This window comes from Lotus japonicus, chromosome 3 (genome assembly GCF_012489685.1).
Source record: "Lotus japonicus ecotype B-129 chromosome 3, LjGifu_v1.2".
Classification (NCBI taxonomy): domain Eukaryota; kingdom Viridiplantae; phylum Streptophyta; class Magnoliopsida; order Fabales; family Fabaceae; genus Lotus; species Lotus japonicus.
Window position 1 is genome coordinate 90,510,526 of NC_080043.1, and position 24,131 is coordinate 90,534,656.

At 34.8% G+C, this 24,131-nt stretch overlaps 3 protein-coding genes across 3 annotated transcripts; 2 read left to right on the top strand and 1 right to left on the bottom strand.

Annotated features, from left to right (window-relative positions):
* Positions 1-4,708: 4,708 nt before the first annotated feature.
* Positions 4,709-7,730, top strand: LOC130747245 (uncharacterized). The gene is made up of 4 exons (XM_057600117.1): positions 4,709-4,855; positions 6,370-6,515; positions 7,037-7,185; positions 7,262-7,730. The coding sequence occupies exons 1-4, from the start codon at positions 4,801-4,803 to the stop codon at positions 7,347-7,349; spliced, it is 438 nt and encodes a 145-aa protein (XP_057456100.1). The 5' UTR covers positions 4,709-4,800; the 3' UTR covers positions 7,350-7,730.
* Positions 7,731-11,467: 3,737 nt separating this feature from the next.
* LOC130747246 (high affinity nitrate transporter 2.4-like) lies at positions 11,468-13,899 on the top strand. Its single transcript, XM_057600118.1, has 3 exons — positions 11,468-12,377; positions 12,620-12,735; positions 12,845-13,899. The coding sequence occupies exons 1-3, from the start codon at positions 11,568-11,570 to the stop codon at positions 13,509-13,511; spliced, it is 1,593 nt and encodes a 530-aa protein (XP_057456101.1). The 5' UTR covers positions 11,468-11,567; the 3' UTR covers positions 13,512-13,899.
* A 3,126-nt stretch (positions 13,900-17,025) lies between these two features.
* LOC130747247 (high affinity nitrate transporter 2.4-like) lies at positions 17,026-19,359 on the bottom strand. The gene is made up of 3 exons (XM_057600119.1): positions 18,471-19,359; positions 18,121-18,228; positions 17,026-18,030 (listed from the first exon to the last, which is right to left on the bottom strand). Exons 1-3 carry the CDS (start codon positions 19,278-19,280, stop codon positions 17,344-17,346), a joined length of 1,605 nt encoding a protein of 534 aa, XP_057456102.1. The 5' UTR covers positions 19,281-19,359; the 3' UTR covers positions 17,026-17,343.
* Between the last annotated feature and the right edge of the window lie 4,772 nt (positions 19,360-24,131).

Below are 24,131 nucleotides of genomic sequence, written 5' to 3' on the forward strand. Positions count from 1 at the left end.
ATAATGTTGGTCCCCAAAAATCCTTTGAATATCTAGTCTTAGTTGATTTTTATTGACTTAACACCCAAAAAACATACAGAAACAAAATACAATCATTTGCAAGAAAAAAAGACTCTGCGTCCTCGCCCATCACACAGAATAATAGACTACGCACACTGGCCTAAGTGTACAACATGGGATAGAGTACTTGATATAGTTCTCCTTACTGCTTAGTATCACAAGCTTGGCCTAAGTGTAATGTTTTGACGTACACATTGCATGTTTGGAATTGTTTTTACATGATATTAAATTCAAAATCAATTTTGTTTGTGAGTAGCTTCTCTTTATAAGAATTCTTTCTATGAAAGAGAAGCTCATCCAAACATATGTCAGTTGAACATCTTATGCATTGAGCTATGCACACATAATAGGAAAGGTACTTGTCTATACACTTCCCTCAAAATTGTAGTAGGTGTATAATATATCAATCACAATAAGTTAAGCAAAGCAAAAAGAGCATATAGACTTTAATTTCTTAGCTTTCAACTACTGATGATTTGGAAAAACCATAATGTAAACACAAATCAAGTCTCTTCCAATCAGCAAGACATCTTGAATTCTTCATGGTTTCTCTGAATGGATTCCTGAGCAGCTGCTAGAGCCTAGAGTATGATAGTTCACGAATCTACTTGGAGCAGAGTTATGCCTATACCCTTTTGGCAAGCAATTCTTCACTTGTCTCCCTTGAAACACCTTTTGTTTGTGATCCAAATGTAGATGCATGAGATTTTCAGCTTCGGATAATAAAACCGGCCTCGTAACAGTGCTAGGAGCGCTGCGAGGAATGATCCTCGCGGCCATGGCCATGTCTAGAGAATTTAGTGAGAGGATGAGGTAAAGGGCAAGAATGGAGATATGTGTAGTAGAAGACATTTGATTTTTTTTTTCTTTGAACTAGAAGTGTTGTTTTGATTTGAGTCTGTGCTGAAATGAGAGGTTTTATGGTAGACTGTTATGAAGGGGTTGAAACAAAGTGACTTAAATAGGCTCGTGAATTGCTGATGAATGCAGATATTCACAGCTAATTGGTGAGTTGGCGAGGTGGGTGTGTGCTCTTTTGATCTGTGCAGCAAGTGAGGATGCTCGTGAGTTCCTGTTATTGCACTATCTGGTCAAATTTGTTCTGTTCTTTGCCCCCAAATCCAAGTAATATCTTCATTTTGCATGCCATTAGCACTTGACTTAGAAATAATCTGCTCCAATTAAGGAAAAAAAGTCTAAAGTCTTAACAACTTCTTGTGTCTTTAGTGAAAAATAATTAAGATATTAGTCTAGTTATGAGTGTCTCGTGAGTCTAGCTGGTGATCAGACACTTTAAAGAATTCAAAGATAATTAAATTTAGGAGCTTCTATCTTGACTATCACTATAATCTTTTGCCTAATTCCATTTATATTGGTGGTTGGTAACCTATAAAAGAAACTTCATCAATCTCTTTTAGGGTGGTAGCTTTACCCCCCATCCACAATTTTGTGACAAAGCTCGTACTCCCCACCCAAAAATTATTATTTAAGAGGATATTATTTATGGAGTACCGATTTAAAAGGAAGTTGACACGCACTTATGAATTGAGATGAAAAATTCATTCACATTAAACTTAATTTGTGTTCATACGATGTGTGTTTGGATACCAATTGACATTAGTGCAAGTTGATATTAACACTCAATTTTTTTTTGTCAAATATTAGCACTTACTCATATATAGATTGAAATAAAAGTATATTCGCACTACACTTATATAATATCCAAACAACATTAAGTGCCTATTTGTTTTCGCATCTCAAGGGTCTTTGAGGCACTATTATTAGAATCTACAATGCAGAGCTGTTAAAAAAAACGTGCGTATCAGCGTATGGATAGAGCATGCACTTACATAGTTTTTCATTCATATTTTACGTAGAAGTGGAATATAACATTGATTTGCCGTTATGCCAACAGTCAACATGTATCCAAACATAACATCAATGACATGTTTGTATTAGAATTAAGTTAGATGTGAAAGTCATTTTATCCAATTCAACTCTTTTGTCCTTTATGAAAAAAATGTATTTCTTTTACATTGAAATGTGTGCTAGTGTGAGTTTAAAGTGTATGCAAATACACACTTAATATTTATAGATGAGAAGACATCCATTTCAACAATTCAACTGCGCGCCTATATGAGTTAGCTTGTGACGTTTAAAGGACAGCAAGAGAACATCAACTCCACCACCACTGCAATTTTACCCTCCCATGCCATTTTTTGTAGCTGTCTGCAATTTAATGGACATTGGTTGTAGCCTGCACCTTAACCACTAACATTGAATACAACTACTAACACACGCTAACACAGACATCATTGTACATCTACACAATTTTTATATACTAATGTGGAATTGTACTAAAATTTTGGCCACTCGTCTCATAGATTATATATAACCTCCTTATCTGAATCTCTTCAACAGCTATTTGTAACTAGATAATAGGTTCTCCGTAAATGTTCATAAAACATTTTCACCGACATATCTACACAATTTTTATATACAAATTGTACTAAAATTTTGGCTACTCGTCTCATAGATTATATATAACCCCCTTATCTGAATCTCTTCAACAACTATCTGTAACTAGATAATAGGGTTCTCCGTAAATGTTCATCCGTAAATGTTCATAAAACATTTTCACTGACATTAATCATATATTGCTGAACAACTCGGAGTAGAGGTTATAAAATGTGCAAACTTCACCATTATTTATGACTCTTCACAAACTCAATAAATTTATCCACCGAGGATACTTGTATTGTACTTCAGTTAGATCAAATTTGAAATGGGTCATGGGTTCCTAATATTGAAAATTGTGTTTGGTGAGTGATAAATTTACTGGGAAACAACCTAGCATCAGAATACACAAAAAGAATAACTTTGTTCACGAGAAGCACGTCACTAGTTGGAGTCAGAGTTCCAAGTTCACTCGTGTGTACCTGCGAAGCTATAGGAAGATCAAATCTTTGTCAACCTGCTTTAATTTCATTTCTTTTGCCAAGTGAAATCTGTTTGTTCACTACTTTTTCATTTTCTTTTTTCTATGCAACTTGCATTTGTTCTTCTTGGATTTAAGTGGAAAGGTGAAAATTTATATGTGCATTGATTATTTTGAGTCATACAGAGAGATGAATCTTAGATACAACACTAGCTCAATTGCTTCTTCACTTTGCTAACTAACTTCTTTCACACTATAGCACGTAAGTCTCACTGATTGATACAATATGTGTTTCCCCTGATCAGGGCCGGTCCCGACATTTTGGAGACCCTGGGCAAATAATAAAAATGGACCCCTAATAAAGAGAAATATCTCTTGGAGATACAACTGCCAGATACATTTATATATTTAACGTTCGAACTTTCATTAAAATCATTATGTTAATTCGTTTGGCAACTGACCTCTTGCAACCCGCCACCCGGTACATAAAAGTAATATAAACAGTTACTATTACTAACCACTAGACCAGCTAAAGTCATTAATAGCATCTTGAACATTAATTATTATAACTAGATTATTTTTTAGGAAAAGTTTAATGTGAATTTTGTTTTTGGACCCCTTCTTTTTGAAGGCTATGGGCTGTGGGTCTGCTTGCACAGACCCAGGGCCAGCCCTGCCCCAAATTCATTGACATATAAACTCGCACAACACATGACACACCACTTAGCCCTGCCGAAAACTTTAACAACCGTTAAAACCACCATAACTTGTATGTTGAGAATGTGTCACATAATTATGTTTGTCCTTATATGAGGAGCCTTCCCCTAGTACCCCTCAAGATAGGTTGTGGATAGAGATAAGTATATGGGCTTGGGCCCGTAAACCAAATTGTTTAATCCACTGGCAGGCTACAGACCAAAATCCAATACGGGTTGGACCGCTTAATTCACCTGTTAAATGTGTTTGTTCTATGAGTTCGCCGACCAACCCACAAACTAATCTTTATCCTTTTATATATTAAAAATTAATTAAAAGTGAAGAAAAAGATTCTAACACTTTTGTTTGATGTTCAAATGATATAAAAAGATTCAAACTAATCTTTACCATTTCTTAGAACTTTTTTTTGGTGAAAGTATTTCTTAGAATTCTCAATTAGGTGGTTCGCGAATTAGGCCCTGATAATTTATAGACTTGAGTTGTGAGGATGTAGATCAATAAAATGTTAAACCTACTTATTTTATGGACCAATTTGATCTGATTCGTTCGCTTACGGATTATGTAGATTGGGACTAAACATACCACTTTAGCCCACATATCTCCTTGTGGATGTCACGTCGACTCAACTTGGAAAGAAAAGCATTGAAGGATGTTGAGTAGAATGGTTTAGTGAATGCATACACTAATTAAGATGAAGTGTATTGAAGGATGCTCGAAATTTGTCTACACTATATAACTTTCCAATTCTTAATATCTCAAAATAATTATCATAGCTAGGAGCTGCCTTAACGCATGCATTAATTTTAAATATTTTTTAACAAAGATAATTTGTTTTATGAGTTTTGTTAAGGAATCCAAAAAAGTCATTTTAATATCTTATGATTTTTTATTTAAATTTTTTGTTCCTTAACTTAAGTCATGTTTTATTTAATTTCATATAAAAATATATTATTATTTTAAATTATATACCATCTCTTGGGAGATATGATATCTACAAAAAGCTTCTGAAAGGCGAGCAAGGAACGGGATAAGAGAGCAGAAGGAGCTATACTTGGTGGACAGAACAGGACAGTTATCTGAACATCATGGATATTCATCTTGTTGTGCAGCACCCTATATCACTTCCCACCTTCTCTAAGAGTGAGATATTTTCTTCTTGTTTTCATGATTGATTACAAATCAAACAAGTGTCATGTAAATTCTAGTTTGTTCTCATCAATCCTAGTTGTTCTTGCTGATATATATGATAACTGAAACTTCATTAAGTTAGTAGTTAACTAATTCTGGTGTGGGATGAAGAGGTATGTGTGTGTGTAAATGCATGCAATGTAGCTTTTATGGAGGAACAGTCCCAGTAGGTAGACTTCACCTTCACTATTTTTTCAGACTAATAGGATAGGTGTCTAGTGTTAGCTCAAAAGAAATCCAAAGTTAACTCATGAGAATTGATGTTGGGTGAAAATTGTTACTGTAGTTTTTCCCAATTGTTATGTAATTCTGTCTAATTCAATTAGTGTTGCTGGTGCTGGTGAAAACCCAGAAATGTAGATAGGTCTACTTTAGTTTTGATCTAAATTAATTAATTTGAAAGTTGTCAAATGTTAAGTAAACATCCAGAAGATTGATTTATACTCTATATATTGGTTATCTTAATAAATTTTGTGGTTCACTTTTTCTTTTTTCATAACCAACACTAATTAGAGAGTTAATGTTAGCTCAAGTATCTTATGCCATGTTTGGAGTTTTTTCTCCAATTGACTCTAAAGCCAAAATCAATTCTGGGTAGAAGTTTATGTTGTTTCCATCTCAAATGCTGTTCCTGTAACTTCGTTTTCCCATTCTCTCATTCACCCAAAATGTGCCAGTTGAGATGAGGGTCTAGGACCCTGATGTGAATTATGCTTTCCAGTCAGGGAATTAAATGTTCAAAACTTCATCATGACTGTTTCATCATATATTGTGAAAAGAAAATAGCAGCTTCTTTAATATTAGAATCGTGGCTTTGGAGCAATATGTCTTTGGTAAAATTTTCCACCATGTTGTAGTTCCTAGCTATAGTTGCTTTGCAAAGGTGGTGCTCAAGCCATAATTTATTTAATGCTGGATAGGAAATGGAAGAAATATAGAACAAAAAGAATATACAAAACATAATATGCCTTTGGAATTCACCAAAGATATACACCATGTAAAGAAATCAATCTTGAATTTCTATGGGAAAATACTAAATTCACGCTGAGTGGCTTGCTTAGAATCATCACCTAGAGACTAATTTACACTAACCTATTGTTTGTTAAGCTTGCACTAGAGGATGGAAGTTGACAGGAAAGAATAGGGAGAGAAGTTCCGTACTTTCTCCGTTTGGGATGCTGAGAAATGAAGGGGAACTATGTACTAGTTATACCACTATTTTGACTGTTGTGTGATTCTTTTCAATTTTGATTCCATTCTCCTTTTAATCCATTGGTAGAATCAATCATTCCTTAGGTATCTTAGTTTATTATTGAGGAACCCCTTACTGTTCTCACTTGAACCTGTTTTATAGTGTCTCTAAGTAAGGTATTTCACTGATGAGAACTAGTAGCTACCTGATTATTTATGTTATAAAAATTTAAGGGAAAGCTATATTTGCTATTCTCATTTTATTTCTTGAATAGATGTGAAATCACAATTACAAAGAAGGGGATTATCGGTCTCCTCTGCACTTCCTGAGACTGCAGCTTCTGTGGCAGTCGCTGCGACTCTTGTTGGTGCAGCAGCCACTCTTCTTGCAAAGAGATCCAAAGCTTCCGAGCCCACACAGGTCAGTAACCAATCTTTATTGTTGGTATTAGTAAAATGATTCATCTTACTTACAAACTTTGCGATATGCCACTGATAAAATCACTTTACTTTTCCAAACAAGAACATGAAAATCTTTGGAATGCACATTTCATTCAAATGCTCAATAGTTGTTGTAACTTGTAATTGTAGTGTAGTACATTGCCTATGTTATGTGACATTTCTCTGTTTCACTGAAGAAAATTCATGGGAAAAAATAGTGTTGATCTTTCATATCACCTGACAATTTGCCTATCAAAAAAAAAAAAAAAAAAACATCACCTGACAATTTGGTTATTGCATCCAGTTTTCATTATTTTCCAAAAGGTGGTTCTGTGCACTCTCTTCATGATTCTAAGACATTATTGACTATTCATTCATGTCATTGTTGCCAGAATTAGGCTTGAAAATAGGGAGCAAAGCCTCTTGTTAATAAGCACAATTGCCATTTTTCATGTGAAACTGGTATTCTAATTCAAGTACTTTTTTCTTGTCAAATTAAAGATTCAATTGAAAGTATGCGACGATTGTGGAGGTTCTGGTATATGTTCAGCTTGCAATGGTGAAGGATTCATGCTCAGGAAACGTTCTGATGAAAGTGCTGAGAAGGCAAGAGTGCAAGCTAAGAACGCGGCTACTCGATTCACGGCCGGGTATGATATTCATATCTCCCTTTTCCTCTAATTTTGAGTTTTGATTTGATCCACTCAATTCAATTACTAATACCAGGCTTCCAAAGAAGTGGAGCTACTGTACAAAGTGCTCTTCTGCTCGAAACTGTTCAACATGTGGCGGTAGTGGGAACCTAAGCCCCTAGTTTAGCTTCACATGTTCAAAATGCACAGATCCTCTTCATTACAAATGGTCTTATTGAAATCAATGCTCAGAAGAAATCAGAATGAGTTAACATGATGAAGTAAAGATGGTGAGTAATTAACATTCAGATTTCAGATCTCTCAGGCATGAAGCAAAACTTTATGTGTATGTATTGTAGCACTGTGCAGGCGTTGTGTTCAGATTGATTATGTTGAGTCCTGAGAGAATAGGATATGAATTTACTGTTGAGAAGATGAGTAATGATATTTGTACAAACATACACTCTTCATATACTCCTATGCAAATTGTTGGATGGCACCCTCTTCCATTGTAACATTTTTTAATTATTCAGATTATGCATATACCTCACAGTTTTAGCAAATTCCTTTTCCCTTCCATGAAGAATTCAATTCCATTCTTGTGTTTATTTTTATTGACATTCCTGAGATTTTTCCTTCTACTTATGAAATAGTGAACCTAGTCCACAAATAGTTGTGTTGAAGTAAAGCCCAGATAAGTCCAAGGAAAAATATGTTGGGCTGGAAGTGCAGATCAGGGAGAGTAGTCTAGCCCAAAAGGCCTTATGGCAATTGGGAACATAACACTCCCACCTTATACTATAGTTTGTGTGAACCCACCATTCTATCGATGTGAGACTTTTATATTTTATTTTAATGTTTTTAACAAAATCAGATAAGCCCAGCATTATCAGACTCTCCAGTTTGTAAAACTCAAATAGTAATATTTGTTGGAAAGCAAAGTTCTGACTTCTGATCTATTGCAACTTGTTGTGGATATTGTCAATTGTCAAATCTATATAAACATAAATTATGTACCCAACAATAATTGATGCAAATAACAGAAGCAGCAAATAGCTCAAGCAAAGAATCATTTTGTGGCTGACTTATTCCAAATCCAATAACATTAACATATTAGTGGACAAAGTAAAGAATTTGCAGGGCATTTTTAAATGAGTCCAATTGTTTCTATTTGTTGGCTTCTGTTATGCTAGTTGCGTTTGTCTTCTCTGGTCAAATGAAAATAGTTGATCTGCTTATCCACAAACTGATATTAGCACACAAACATATATCCCACTTGTATTTTTGTCTTGCTCTTGCCATTGTCAAACACTTGTATCCAAATAACATGGAATTGGGTGAAACAAGTAGCTTATGACGTACGACATATAGTGGTTAGCATTCTTTTTCTGAAGCAGATGTATTTGTTTGGATCAATTTTCTTTTCTCCAAGTAATTTTGGTAGGCAGAAGCTACTCAAATGTTAGAATTGAATTTGACTTTAGACTTAATTGTAAAAAGATTTTTAAAAGGTGTGTTTGAATTTCTATTTTCTATGGAATGATTTCACATTAAACTCACCTTACAAAACTCTACTTCTTCAATACACGTTAATTCAAACTTCTTCATTAATATATTGAGATACGTGAAATCATGTTTACATTTGCTTAAACGTTGAACGAAACTGTCAAACAAAAATTATCCTAAAAGCTCAATTTGTTGGATAAGATACACATAAATGATTTTATTATATTATTATTTCTGCCACGCCCCTTTCCCAATAGCCCGTTTGTGTTTTAAGTGTAGAAAAATTAAGGACAATAAATATCGAACTCTAGATTGTTTGACGATAGAATCTCCAATACCATTTCAATAACCAATTATCTAAAATAATTAAATAAATCACATAAATGATTTTTATATTATTATGTTGACGGAAAGACACTACACCATGTAATCACAACTTGAGCAACATTTCACACTTCACACGAAACCCAAGTCATGTTAATTAAGGTAAATAATTAGTAGCATTAGCCATTTGTGTTGTTAGCACCTGCTTGGCTGTTTATCAGATTAAAAATATGCATGACTTCTACGCATTCTATGCTTCGCCAAAAAGAGACAATCAACTTAAACAAATCTTCAATAATTGAGTTGAGAAATACTAGTACTACACTACTACTAATAACAGTTTAATTATTGATTTCATACCACTAATTGAAGATTATCAGTTTAAACTAGTACTAATTCTCACCATCGAGATTTAAGTTGACGTATTAATGACAATGAAAATTTCACCAGTAAACATCTTTGCTTCCTGAATCTGTATGTGGTTCCAAATTGCCAGCACCACGTAAGCCAGAACATATATATATTCAACACAAGTGTAGTATTGATTGCACAATAAAAAATTATCATCTGAAACGCTAAATTACTTTTCTTTATAATTACTACTTTTAATCTCTCTGCTTAGGTTAAAGTATAGTATTAGTCTCCTAAAATTTTTTTGAAAAAATCATTATCGCTTAATTTTTTATTGCTATTATTAAGTTACTCTGTTTTTATATATCCATCCACTTGAAATTTCTGAAATTTATTTTTCCGTTAATTTTTTTTTTCATAATCTGAGTTGATTGGGCGATTATAAATTTTCATTCATTTTGAACTCTAATTCGGACCAATGTGTCACACTTTTTTTTGTTATGATTCATTTTGTACTCAGAATTGCTGTGAAAAGAAGTAATGATATATACACACCTCACTTTTTCTTCTATTTCATTTTCATTTATTTTTCTTTTTATCTCTCTCTGCATTTCCTGTCACATCACAAATCATATCATTCATTTCTCTCTCATTTGTACCTAATCTCACAAGTGGAGATGAAATTGGTATGTCAACTGAACATTTTTGTGTGAGAAGCTTGTGAAAATGGGTAATAAAGAGACAATATCAATGGAGCATTAATTATTTTTTTCCAAAACTATCATCATATTTAATATAAAAGAGACAATGAGATTTTGAAATAATATAACCTGGAGAGATAAATTTATAAGAAATTAAATAAGGGTAATCTAGAAAAGTGAATAAATTCTTTTACAAATTTATTGCTTGTACCTATTTTTCTTAATCTAAGAGAATTAGGTAAAATGAACTTATATATAAGAACGGAGGGAGGAATATGGTGAAGGCTTTGATTCTCACCCAGAAAATGAGAAATATTATATTAAGGGTTTTGATTCATTTCCACTTTTCTTTTCGTGTTTTTTTTTCTCATTTTTTCTTTTTAATCTTTTTTAATTACAAAAAAAAAATTATATGATATCTTTTATTTCTCTCTAATTTCTCATTTCTCTATAATGTGGAGGTGATATTAAAGTGCCAACACAAACTTATCCTTAGAAACTTTTTTCTTCAAACTAACTCACATTGACTTTTAAAGATATAGAAATAAAAGATGGAGAGAAGTAAAAAATATAATGAGTAAATTAAAATAGCTAGGGATATTTAGAGAAATCCATGGAAAACAAAAATGTATACGAATATATCAAAGGTTGAAGGTTATTATTTTTTGGTGTAAGAAAACAAAAATGTATACGAATATATCAAAGGTTGAAGGTTATTATTTTTTGGTGTAAGACAAGTGTCATCTTTCAGAGGTAATCTTGTTCGAGCCGGGGAGAATCACATCATGGTGGACTAACTCTCCCAGTGGAGTTTTTTCATCCACAAAACTCGAACCCAAAACCTTACTTAAGGGAAGTCAAGCATGTACCACTTGAACCAACCACTTCGTTGGTAGTTGAAGGTTATTATGTTAGAAATGTAATATAAAACCGTTGAATTTTTGAGATAATATATTTTTTGATATGATATTAGATCGTTATAACCAAGCAATTTAGTGTTCTATCGGTATGTGAACATGTGCATTATTTTGTTAAAATATAATAAAATTTATTCATATAAATATATAACTAGAAAACTCAACTCTTGCAAATTGAAAAAACTTCTTGGTCAGCCCCCTACCGCTTAGTGCGTTGACTGTGGGGCGAGAGATTAGTCTCACGGCTGTCGACTGTAGCGATACCAAAAAAAAAAAAAAAAAACTATAACTCGAGGAGTCTCGTTCGTCATGTGTCATCATCAGAGAACCTTTGGGATATACCAGGGGCTCTTTCCCTATTCTCCAGGTAGATGCGGCGAAATGGATCATGTGAATTGAATATACTTTTCTGTAAGCTTAAGAGCTTAGCAACCGTTGAGAATCCCATTGGCCCTTACATTGTCAACGCCTTCCCTAGTATAAATACTTCACCCTCATTGCTTCATCATTCACAACTTCATCAACTGCTCCCTTTCTTTCTCTGTTGCATGTTCTGTTTCTGAAGTACTTTAATTATTACTTCACTCAACAACATTCAACAATGGTTGAGATTGAGGGATCTCCAGGAAGCTCCATGCATGGAGTAACAGGAAGGGAGCAAACCTTCATAGCCACAGTTAATTCCCCATCTGTCCCAACAGACACCACAGCCAAATTCGATTTACCTGTTGATTCAGAACACAAAGCCAAAGTTTTCAAACTGTTCTCATTAGCCAATCCTCACATGAGAACCTTCCACTTATCATGGATTTCCTTCTTCACCTGTTTTGTCTCTACCTTTGCAGCAGCCCCTCTTGTCCCCATCATCCGAGACAACCTCAATCTCACCAAAAGCGACATCGGCAACGCCGGTGTCGCTTCTGTCTCCGGCAGCATTTTCTCCAGGCTCACTATGGGTGTAATTTGTGACCTCTTAGGCCCGCGTTACGGCTGCGCCTTCTTGATCATGCTGTCTGCACCAACTGTGTTCTGCATGTCATTTGTGAATGATGCTGCAGGCTACATTGTGGTTCGGTTCATGATCGGGTTCTCATTGGCCACGTTTGTTTCGTGCCAGTACTGGATGAGCACCATGTTTAACACTAAGATTATTGGGCTTGTTAATGGAACTGCAGCTGGGTGGGGTAATATGGGTGGTGGGGCCACTCAGCTCATCATGCCTATTGTCTATGAATTGATCAGGAGAGCGGGGTCCACTCCCTTCACTGCTTGGAGGATTGCCTTCTTCATCCCTGGTTTCATGCATGTATTCATGGGGATCCTTGTCTTAACCCTTGGCCAAGACTTGCCTGATGGCAACCTCAGTGCCCTCCAGAAGAAGGGTGATGTTGCTAAAGACAAATTCTCCAAGGTAATTGTCTACTTCTTAATTGCGGCTGCGCTTGCCGCAGCATCACAAAATTTCAAGCAAAACAAATGCGGGTTGATGCCACTGCAATTACAGTCCCAATGTCGATGCGATGACTCCATAATCCGTTATTTCGGCCTCAATTGAGATTGCGGACCGCAATTTAAAAACTATCATTTACATACACTTTTAATTAGTGCTCTTATGACTAATTAATTTAATTGCACTATTGATTTTGTGTTCAGGTGTTATGGTATGCCATAACAAATTACAGGACATGGATCTTTGCACTTCTCTATGGATACTCTATGGGAGTTGAATTAACCACTGACAATGTCATTGCTGAGTATTTCTATGACAGGTTAGTTTAGCTCAAAACCTGTTTGATAAAAAGACATAAGCCTTCATTTCAATTTTTATTAAAAAAATTCATGGACTAATTAATTAACTAATTTGTACAAATTAAACAGGTTTAATCTGAAGCTGCACACAGCTGGAATCATAGCTGCTTCATTTGGAATGGCAAATCTTGTTGCTCGCCCCTTTGGCGGATATGTATCTGATGTTGCAGCGCGGTTGTTTGGTATGAGAGGAAGACTGTGGACCCTGTGGATCCTCCAAACACTTGGAGGAGTGTTCTGTATATGGCTTGGGCGTGCGAATTCGCTTCCAATTGCTGTGTTGGCCATGATCCTTTTCTCAGTTGGAGCTCAAGCTGCTTGTGGTGCAACATTTGGAATCATTCCTTTCATCTCAAGAAGGTCTTTGGGGATCATTTCAGGTCTAACCGGTGCAGGTGGAAACTTCGGTTCTGGTTTGACACAATTGGTATTCTTTTCAACTTCAAGATTCTCCACAGCTGCAGGATTGTCATGGATGGGTGTGATGATTGTGGGATGCACTCTCCCCGTGACACTTGTTCACTTCCCACAGTGGGGAAGCATGTTCCTCCCTCCTTCAAAAGACATCCACAAGTCCAGTGAAGAACACTATTACACTGCTGAATGGGACGAGGAAGAGAGGAAGAAGGGGTTACACTCACAAAGTCTCAAGTTTGCAGAGAATAGTCGCTCTGAGAGAGGCAAGCGTATTTCCTCTGCACCAACACCTCCAAACACAACCCCTACGCATGTCTAGTTTTAAGGCCACTTCATCTATCAAGCGGATTCTCAAGAAAAAGTCATTTTCATGGCTCTGTTGTAGCTTCTGCTACATGTGAAAACACCATAAATAATGAGTTAAAATGTTAATGGATTCCCTGGCTGAATAAGGTATCTTAAAACTGTAAAAGCTCTTGCGCTTAGAACTTTGGAGTATTGTTTTACACCATTCAAATTCCTAAATACATAGGATTTGGTGTATTTTTCTACATATATAAGGACATAATATGTGTATTGTGAGAGTTCTCACATGTTGGTTTTGCCATAGTAAAAAACCGCCACCATATTTTATGACTGAAACAAAATATGTATGTTGGCCGTTCATTTTCCAATAAGAAATTGGCTTAATTAAGTTTTTGTTCCTATGTCTGGTTTTCGTCCCTCGTCGGCGTAAGTATGGGGCTGATTCCCAGTTTTTGTACAAATGTTTGTTCGGGTCCCTTCGGCCGCCTGGGTCAACGCTGGAGCTCCGGGAAACCCATGTGGCATTGTCACGCCATTTAATTAATGAGCATTAGTGGATATTTAAATTCCACATAAATAAATAATATTTAAAAATGAAATATATTTGAACCCTAAAAATCTTCATTTAAATTATTACTTTTCCTAATCTTAATTTAAACCCATAACTGTAAAAAAAATCCCTAAAAATCTTCATATAATGTCTTTCAATTAATGATGATTTGAGATTAAAACAAACTAACATAAAAATTTAAAATCCTTATCTTCATCATCTTCATATTAGATTCACATTTCTTCATCGTCATCTCTACTTCTTCTTCTTCATTTAAATTCCTCTCTCCCACGCTCTCCTTCATTACAAAAGTATTTATAAATGGCTTACTAACACAGCAAATTAAAATAGAAAAATATTAATTGAATTAATAAATTCATGAATACAGAAAATTAATATGAAATAATAGAAATAAATAAGTATGTTGAAGAATGCATAAAATAAAGAGACAAGTCTTCGTCTTTTTAAAAAAATGTGAAGACAATTATTGGAGGCATGCCAAATTAATGAAATTATAGGCTTTAAGCCCTCCACAATTGGGATTTGTTAGTCTTGTAGCTTATCTTGTTTTTTATTTATTTTCCGATGCAAAAAAAAAAGCATTCACTCACCCTCTTTCACTTGACGTACGTTTCAAGCACAGCGATTCCTAGGGTTTCACACTGCATGCTCGATTGCTCTGCCATGTCTACCATTCCAGCGAAGAAGCTCATCATCAACAACCCCTTCGGTGAGCCTCTCCGTTCCTTCTCCTCAATCACTCTCGATCTCTTTTCTCATGTAATGTTCAGTAAGATACAAGACTAATGTTAAAATAATGCTTCTTGAATTTCACACTTGAGCCTTAACCTGAATCACTTAGGCATTCCGCATTCGTTTTGACTGCATATTTCAATGAAGAATATTACAGCTTGTAACCCTCTCTTTTGTTTTTCAGTCACATTGGATTCAAAGTAGAAGTCTATTCTTTTATGTTCTGTCTTTACTCTTAAAAAAATTGCATGTGTTATTTGAAAATGTCTCTACTCTTTACATCTTTACTCTCATCATCCATATTTTAAATTGTGATAACGATTAACGAGTGCTACTTCTTTTATAGCATGGAGAAGCTGGTGCTGCTGCTGACTGATGATCAGCGAGTAGAGTATCAAACATTGTCCACGGTAGGTTACAATATTGTATGGACAGCTCTTCTTGTTAACTAGGCATACATTTCATGTAACATGATTTAACACATATTAAAGAATAAAAAAAAAAATTGCTCATGTGTTTGTGATAATTTTTTACGGTGGAGAAGATTGAAGAAAAAATTGAATGGCTGGAGAAATCTCATAACCGCTTGAGAGATGCGTTATTGCAATCCGGATACTTTGATGATTTGGAGGATCAGCAGAATGAGTTGGAGTTGCAAGATAAACTCTTGCGACAAATGGAAGCTACGATGGAGAAATTTCTGCAGAACAGTGAGAAAAGCAGTAAAGGCAAGAAAGGAAAGAAAGGTCGTGCCGGCAGGGAAAACAGAGACGAAGAAGACCCCATATTGAAAACATTTCTTATTCTGGTTTTTGTGTGTGTCGTTTTCACTATAGCGACAATGTTTTATCCCAATTTGGAGAAGATAGTGTTTTTGATATTGGAGATATTGATGGTTTGCTTAGCATTGTTTGTCCTGACCCCTTTTTGGAAGGGTTATGAATCTTATGATGAATCTTTGTATTTAGGCAGTATTAGACACTGTAATGTAATAATCAATAATGTAATAGGAATAATGTTATCTTCATACCTCTCTTTGAGGTGGAGAGAGGTGGAAGGAGGAGAGAGATAGAAAGAAAGGAAAAAGTAAGAGAGAGAAAGTATGAGATGTGATAAGTGATAAGAGAAGAGAGATAGAAATAAAAAAGGGTGGAAATTGAGTGTTTAAAAAATGAGGTGTGAATATATCATTATTCATGTAATAGTGACCTTTGCAACCACTTGATTGTGGAGATTCACTTACGCTTTGTTTGGCAGCGTAGAGGTTGATGCGAGAGAGTTGAGAAGGAGAGAGGTTCTGTTAGAAATTAAATAGTCCGTCTCCACATTTGGTTTCAACCCACATACAAGAGAGAGATGAAATGAGGTGGGACCTACAGCTTTTTGCTCTCTCTTGGATTTGAAGAGAGATAGAGCTGGACTTGTTTTTTCTTGTGTTTTATCCCTTTTGCCCTTTTTTCTACCGTCAGAAAAAATGTTAATAAGCTTTTTCATTGGATACAAATGTAATTTGATAAAACATATACCATTCCACATCATTATTTCTCTTCAATTTCTCTTATCTTTCTAACATACCAAATAACCTTTAAAATCTACTCTATTTCTCACATATTTCTCTTAATTTACTCAACTTCTCTCTTCTCTACTCTCTCTTCCCCATCTCTCTCTTCTCTACCAAATAAAGCGTTAGTTTTTTTCTCTTTTGGTAAGAGATTGCAAATATGCAATTTGATAGCATATGCCTTGTAACTGGTGCATTTCAGGAGTTGTAGTTAGCAGATCTAACCCACCTATTATCTCTATAAATCTCTTTCATTTTTTCAATAAATTTTTCTTTATACACACATCACTATTGAGGAATCAAACCATCGACTAAATACTTAAAAATTTAAGTTATTCACCAACTGTGTTACGAATTTTAAATATGTTATAAGGTATGTATGTAATTAGTGGTAGTGCATCTTGTTATTTAGTAATTAGCACCTGCTGCTTGCTTGGTTATCATATTATTATATGTGACTTTTTAAGTATTCTTCTGTTTCAGGTGGACGAAAAGATATATGGCAAGTGGCATCTTTAACAAATCTACAATAATTGAGTTGACAAATAATATCAGTTTAATTACTAATTCCATTCTACTAATCAAATGCTATCATCAACTCAAACTAGAACTGCTGACTATGGAGATCTGAATCTACATGTGGTTCCCAATTACCAGCCAGAATATTCAATGTCTACATATATTGCAAGTCATAAGATCATGAGTAACATTCATTAATATATATCACACCAAAATTAAAAAACTCAATATATTATTTTTGTACACCACCTGTTTGTATAATTAACTGATAGACCCACACTCCCACAGACACCAAAGTCCCTTATAGAAAATCACACCAAATTCTATACAAGTAGAATTTGAAGGGCAACACCAAATTTCTGATGCCAAAGTATCTTTAAAGGCTTAAGATAAATTATTCAATCAAGGGATCCATATACTCTTTTCCTCATTAGCTTTCACTGTGGTGATCATCCATCCATCTTAGACATGGGTAGGGGTTGTGTTTGGAGGAGTTGGAGCAGAGGAAACACGTTTTCCTCTCTCAGAGCGACTATTCTCTGCAAACTTAAGACTTTGAGAGTGCAACCCCTTCTTCCTCTCTTCCTCATCCCATTCAGCAGTGTAATAGTGTTCCTCACTGGACTTGTTGATGTCTTTTGAAGGAGGAAGGAACATGCTACCCCACTGTGGGAAGTGAACAAGAGTCACCGGAAGAGTGCAACCAACAATCATCACACCCATCCATGACAATCCTGCACCTGTGGAGAATCTTGAAGTTGAAAAGAATACCAACTGTGTCAATCCAGAACCAAAGTTGCCACCTGCACCAGTTAGACCTGAAATGATCCCCAAAGACCTTCTTGAGATGAAAGGAATGATTCCAAATGTTGCACCACAAGCAGCTTGAGCTCCAACTGAGAAAAGGATCATCGCCAACACCGCAATTGGAAGTGAATTCGCACGCCCAAGCCATATACAGAACACTCCTCCAAGTGTTTGGAGGATCCACAGAGTCCACAGTCTTCCTCTCATACCAAACAACCGGGCTGCAACATCAGATACATATCCGCCAAAGGGGCGAGCAACAAGATTTGCCATTCCAAATGAAGCAGCAATGATTCCAGCTGTGTGCAACTTCAGATTAAATCTGTTTAGTTTGTACAAATAGTTAATTAATTAGTCCAATGAAGGAATGAAAAAAAATTTAAAGCTCTTGTCAGTTTATCAAACAGCTTATCAACTATACTAACCTGTCATAAAATACTCAGCAATGACATTGTCAGTGGTTAATTCGACTCCCATAGAGTATCCATAGAGAAGTGCAAAGATCCATGTCCTGTAATTTGTTATGGCATACCATAACACCTGAACACAAAATCAATAGTGCAATTAAATTAATTAGTCATAAGAGCACTAAATTAAAGTGTATGTAAATGATAGTTTTCAAATTGCGGTCCACAATCGCAATTGGGGCCGCATTAACAAATTATGGAGTCATCGCATCGACATTAGGACTGCAATTGCAGTGGCATCAACCCGCATTTGATTTGCTTGCAATTTTGTGATGCTGCGGCAAGAGAAACCCCAATTAAGAAGGAGACAATTACCTTGGAGAATTTGTCTTTAGCAACATCACCCTTCTTCTGGAGGGCACTGAGGTTGCCATCAGGCAAGTCTTGGCCAAGGGTTAAGACAAGGATCCCCATGAAAACATGCATGAAACCAGGGATGAAGAAGGCAATCCTCCAAGCAGTGAAGGGAGTGGACCCCGCTCTCCTGATCAATTCATAGACAATAGGCATGATGAGCTGAGTGGCTCCACCACCCATGTTACCCCAACCAGCTGCAGTTCCATTAACAAGCCCAATAATCTTACTGTTAAACATGGTACTCATCCAGTACTGGCACGAAACAAACGTGGCCAATGAGAACCCGATCATGAACCGAACCACAATGTAGCCTGCAGCATCATTCACAAACGACATGCAGAACACAGTTGGTGCAGACAGCATGATCAGGAAGGCACACCCGTAACGTGGGCCTAAGAGGTCACAAATTACACCCATGGTGAGCCTGGAGAAAATGCTGCCGGAGACAGACGCGACACCGGCGTTGCCAATGTCGCTTTTGGTGAGATTGAGGTTGTCTCGGATGATGGGGACAAGAGGAGCTGCTGCAAAGGTAGAGACAAAGCAGGTGAAGAAGGAAATCCATGATAAGTGGAAGGTTCTCATGTGAGGATTAGCTAATGAGAACAGTTTGAAAACTTTGGCTTTGTGCTCTGAATCAACTGGTAAATCGAATTTGGCTGTGGTGTCTGTTGGGACCATTGGGGAAGAAACTGAGGATATGAAGGTTTGTTCCCTCCCTGTTACTCCATGCATGGAGCTTCCTGGAGATCCTTCAATCTCAACCATTGTTGAATGTTGTTGTGTGAAGTAATTAAAGTACTTCAGAAACAGAACATGCAACAGAGAAAAAAAAGGGAAGTTGATGAAGTTGTGAAGGATGAAGCAAGGAGTTGAAGTATTTATACTAGGGAAACCGTTGACAAAGTGAGAGCCAATGGAGTTCTCAACGGTTGCTGAGATTTGAATAATAGAATATTTTCAGAGTAATCCATTTCGCCGCATGCATCTGAATTATGAACAGGAAAAGAACCCATGGTATATCCCAAAGGTTCACATATGACATATTGGACTTACTGTGATAGATATTCTTAGGTACATGACTGTAAAATAATATTCTTAAATAGGATTATTCAACGGTTGTTGTCTCTAATTGTAACCAGTGTATATAACTCTATACTTAACTCTGTGTTAGTCATATTGTATAGCATTTTTTGACAGACATATTGTATAGCTAGCTGCTAGCATATGGATGATACGCGGACTAAAAATTGCTGGTGACAAGTGCACGGTTGATGAGTCATTAATTTAGTATCCACTTGCATTTGACGTTGTGAAAAAAAATGGTTGTCAAGTGCTTATATCATCTTATCATTAAAGACAAAATTATAGCATAGATGAGCAGAACATAAGATGAGACAAATGCATTTATCTGTGAGAATTTTACTATCAATTTTGAGTTTTGATATAGTCACACTCACAAATCTTTTCTATTTTACTCTTATATCTTGCTATTTTTTTTTCTTATTTGGGCTTGGGATTATTCCTTTAAAAATCGGATGAATATGTGAAAATGGATTTAGTTAAAGTGTGTATGCATCATTTTCTCAATTTTATATGTATTTACTCACATTTTTACTTTCATTTTATTCACACTCGTTTTTTTCTCTTCTTACGTCTCTCTTCTTTTTCTATTTCCTATCATTGTATATTTCACTTCTCTTTACATTAACGCTAGTGATGCATGTACCACCAAATAATGCATACACATTAGGACACCGGTTTTTATCCTTATTCTTTCTTCCTTACATCACATGATCATATGTTACATATACCACATTTAGCTTTATCTCTTTCTTCCTCTCTCCCTTGCTTTCTAATCATGATCATTCACTATTGAATCGAACAATCATAATTTATTCATATTAATTATTTTCATATAACCAACACATTTCTCATTCCCTATTAAACATGAGGATTTATTTTATCAGAAAAGTCATTATCTTATGTATGAAACTGTAACTTAAATACTTAATGAGAAAGTACATAAGTTTTAAGATTTTAGTAAGCAGAGTTTAAAAAAAAAATAGTAAACAGGAAGAAAAATCACCAATATCTTTCTCTAGATTTTTTTTTTTTGAAAGAAGCCATACATTTTAATTTGTTTATAGTTCTGAAAATTAATTGAGAACCCCACTCTCAAGATAAGCATTACAGACAAGGATGACACCAAAAATACTAATAAGAAATTACACAAAAGCATCCTTAGGCCGTACGATTTAGTACGAGCTAGTATTTGCATACATCGTCATCCTAGTTTATCCTAATCATTGGAAAAGTCCTCTTTTTATTTATAAGCAAATTGATCTTATATTTTTGATATTTATGATAATATTTTTTTTGAAGTATATGATGATCTTTTTTTTTCGGAACAGAGTGTATGATGATCTTTATTATAACAAGAACTGTGTATTTAATTAAAACTAGATAAGAACTCAAAGATATGTGCAGGCGTAAAATATATGTAGATTATCAAGGGATCCTCGAGGGTGAGGGCTTGATGTGCAAACGTTGGGATTCCCCATCGGCTGTATACGTGAAGCTTAATGTCGATGGAAGTTTTTGCGAGCAAGAGAACACTAAGGGATCTGAGGCTTTGATTTTGAGATAATAGAGATTGTTGACAGGGTGGTAGCTCTCTTTAATTTGGTCGAAACCAAGACTCTTCGGGAAGAGTTGGAGTTTGTTGGAGTAGAGGTTATATATAGAAAAGTTGCGTGTGAAGTGGATTGTCAAGAGCTAGCTATTAACTTTTTTTGAGGATCCAAATAGCTTGCTTCTTTTGGTTAGTGTCTCTTCGTCGCATCTCTCGTGAGTGCAATGCAGTGGCAGATTGCATTACAAAATTTAGTGTCCGCTCACCTCTATTGGATGTTTCTGTGCTTGATGTTCCTTTTTTAAAGTTAGAGCCTCTTATATTAAGAGACTCATTTTCAATCCCTCAGTATATTGTTTAGTTTGTAATTTTCCGAAATGAAAAAAACAACAAATTTATGATAAGAGTTAACAATACTTATTATTACATAAAATATGATATGAATTACGTCAATTATACTAAAAATATTATTTGCGGATAAATCATTTGATACACTCTTTTTTTTACATCGAAAAGATAAATTGCAACTTTCAGGGATTAATTTTTGGACCTCCTCCACCCCAACTCATTTGTCTTCTAACTCTTATCACTTGAGCTGTCATCCGGTACATTTGATACACTCTTTGATCAATTGAATTTTGACTTATTTTAATTTTCCAAATGTAAATAAAATATTACTTGACTTATTTTAATCTGCTTAATACTTTTAAATAAATAAAACTCATACTAAACATATTATGTATATATTTCAAAAGTTTTATTTTATTCATTTTCAAAACTTATCACTTTAATGTGGATTTTTATTTGCTACCTCAGAATAAAAAAATAAAAATTTTAATACGAAATTCATTTATGGGAAAAAAAATTAAAAACATTAACTGTATATAACATCCAACTCAATTTTAAAAATATCTAATTTTTTCTTTCTAATTATAAAAGATAATAAATTTTCCTTCAGATATGGGCAGAATGAAGATAGTACCCAGACTGTCAGACTGACATTCATACCCAATTATCCATAGTTTTTCATGAGGACTTATCCAATTAGCACGAACCTATTTAATGGACCAAATTATCATCCTAATTCCGCAAACAATATTACCAAAATGTTACATGTCAACGGATATGAGCCCACTTATCAGCCTTCCACAAACAATAGCTAGAATTTATTTACTTATTTATTTCTTTGCAAGTATTCCTGCATTGTGTTTGTGTGACAACATTTGACCAAAATTGTTTAATTCATACTCGAAATAATTGAATTTAAATATGCTTCGTCTGAGTCATCCTGAGAGTTGGCAAGTTGTAGAGATCGTAGAAGTTGTTGCCACCTTCGATTGGAAACCGCTCCTTCATTCAGACTTTAGAGTTTGAGATTATTTTTTTTTCATCGGAAAGATTAATTGCGTCCACCAGAATTCGTTCCTTGGACCTCCTCCTACTTAACTCATATGTCCCTTAGCTCCCACCACTTGAGCTATCCTACGAGGACAGAGTCAGAGATATATTTGTGTCTTAGCAAAGCAAAACTTGTATATAATTAAGTCATCAATCAATTATTGTGGCTTTGACATGCACAAAATATCATTTTTCATAATTTCTCTTTTAAATATACACTGATTAACCAAGACAAGTTGCAAGTCAATCAATTTATGTGTGTTTGGCATATGGACAAGGTATGACCTTTACTCACAAATCCTTCTTCCATACACACAACCAAGATACAAACTCTTTTTTTTTTTGACAGCACAAAGGAAATTTATTAAAAAATCAACCATCCTGTTACAACATACTTAAAGCACTCAGACTCAGTTATTTATCAATTATGCTAAAATATTATGATCACTGATAATTTTGTAGTAGCACTGTAATTAGTTTAATTGAGATTCCTATTATGTGTATAAACTCTCTGGTGTGACATATATACATATAATCAAATCTATTGACATTTTTTTCTAATACAAGTATCTTATTGTGTGGTAGATGTAGGAATTTGAGAAGTTAATAAATGTGTGATTCATCTTGCCAACTTAGGTCATGAAATTCAATATCTTATTTCTGATAGTTATCACCTTCCTCCTTCTTTAAACTCCTTTATAAGGGAGCAAGATCTTTTTCCCTAGACTATTGTCTTAGCTTGTTTCTCTAGGCTTTAGGCTTTAGCTCCCTTTTGTTTTTTAAAAATAGTAGATGGAATAAATAAAACCTTAACATTAAAGGATAGAATGTAAAATAAGCTGAATGAAAATGAAAAGATGTTTCAAAAAAAATGAAGAAAATTTAAAACTTTTTTTTGATAAACCAATGAATTGCATTTAAAATTAGCACAAGGGGTAACAAACAAAAAAACCCAAATACAATAGAAAAAATTTAAACTTGAAATGGGTTGTATGCTCTTGTTCTTTATAAATCAGTCTCAATTATATATTTGAAGAGGCAATCATAATTGATTACAGAAATTATTAATCCACTTAATAGCTTGGTGTGCAAAACCAAGAAAAGTAAATGGAGACTTATAAATCAGTTTTTAAATTTTGGTCAAGAGGTTTGTGAAAGTTAATTGGAGACTTTAATCTATGTAGTGGGCTATATAGCCCATTTTGAAAGCCCCAGTTACGTAATCATCCCTCCTATCTCAGTCTTAAGATCTCAGAAGGTAATAACCAAAAAAAAGATCTCAGAAAGTTTTAAAAAAATCAATGAATGAAATTATAATCATACATATAATGAATCATGAACATGAGTTACCAACAGCCCATAATTCTTATCTTATAAAGTATAAACTGAATTACTCATTTTCAGAAAGCAAAGTTCAGAAAAATTATACAAGTGATTATAGGGTTCTCTTCCCAGAATATAGGTTAGTGAGCCATTACAAATTTCCATGTCATTAACCTATCCATTAAACCACTACCCAACACTAACATAATGATTGTGTAACCTGTACCGCACAACATTAAAAAGAATTTGCAAGTGAATAATAC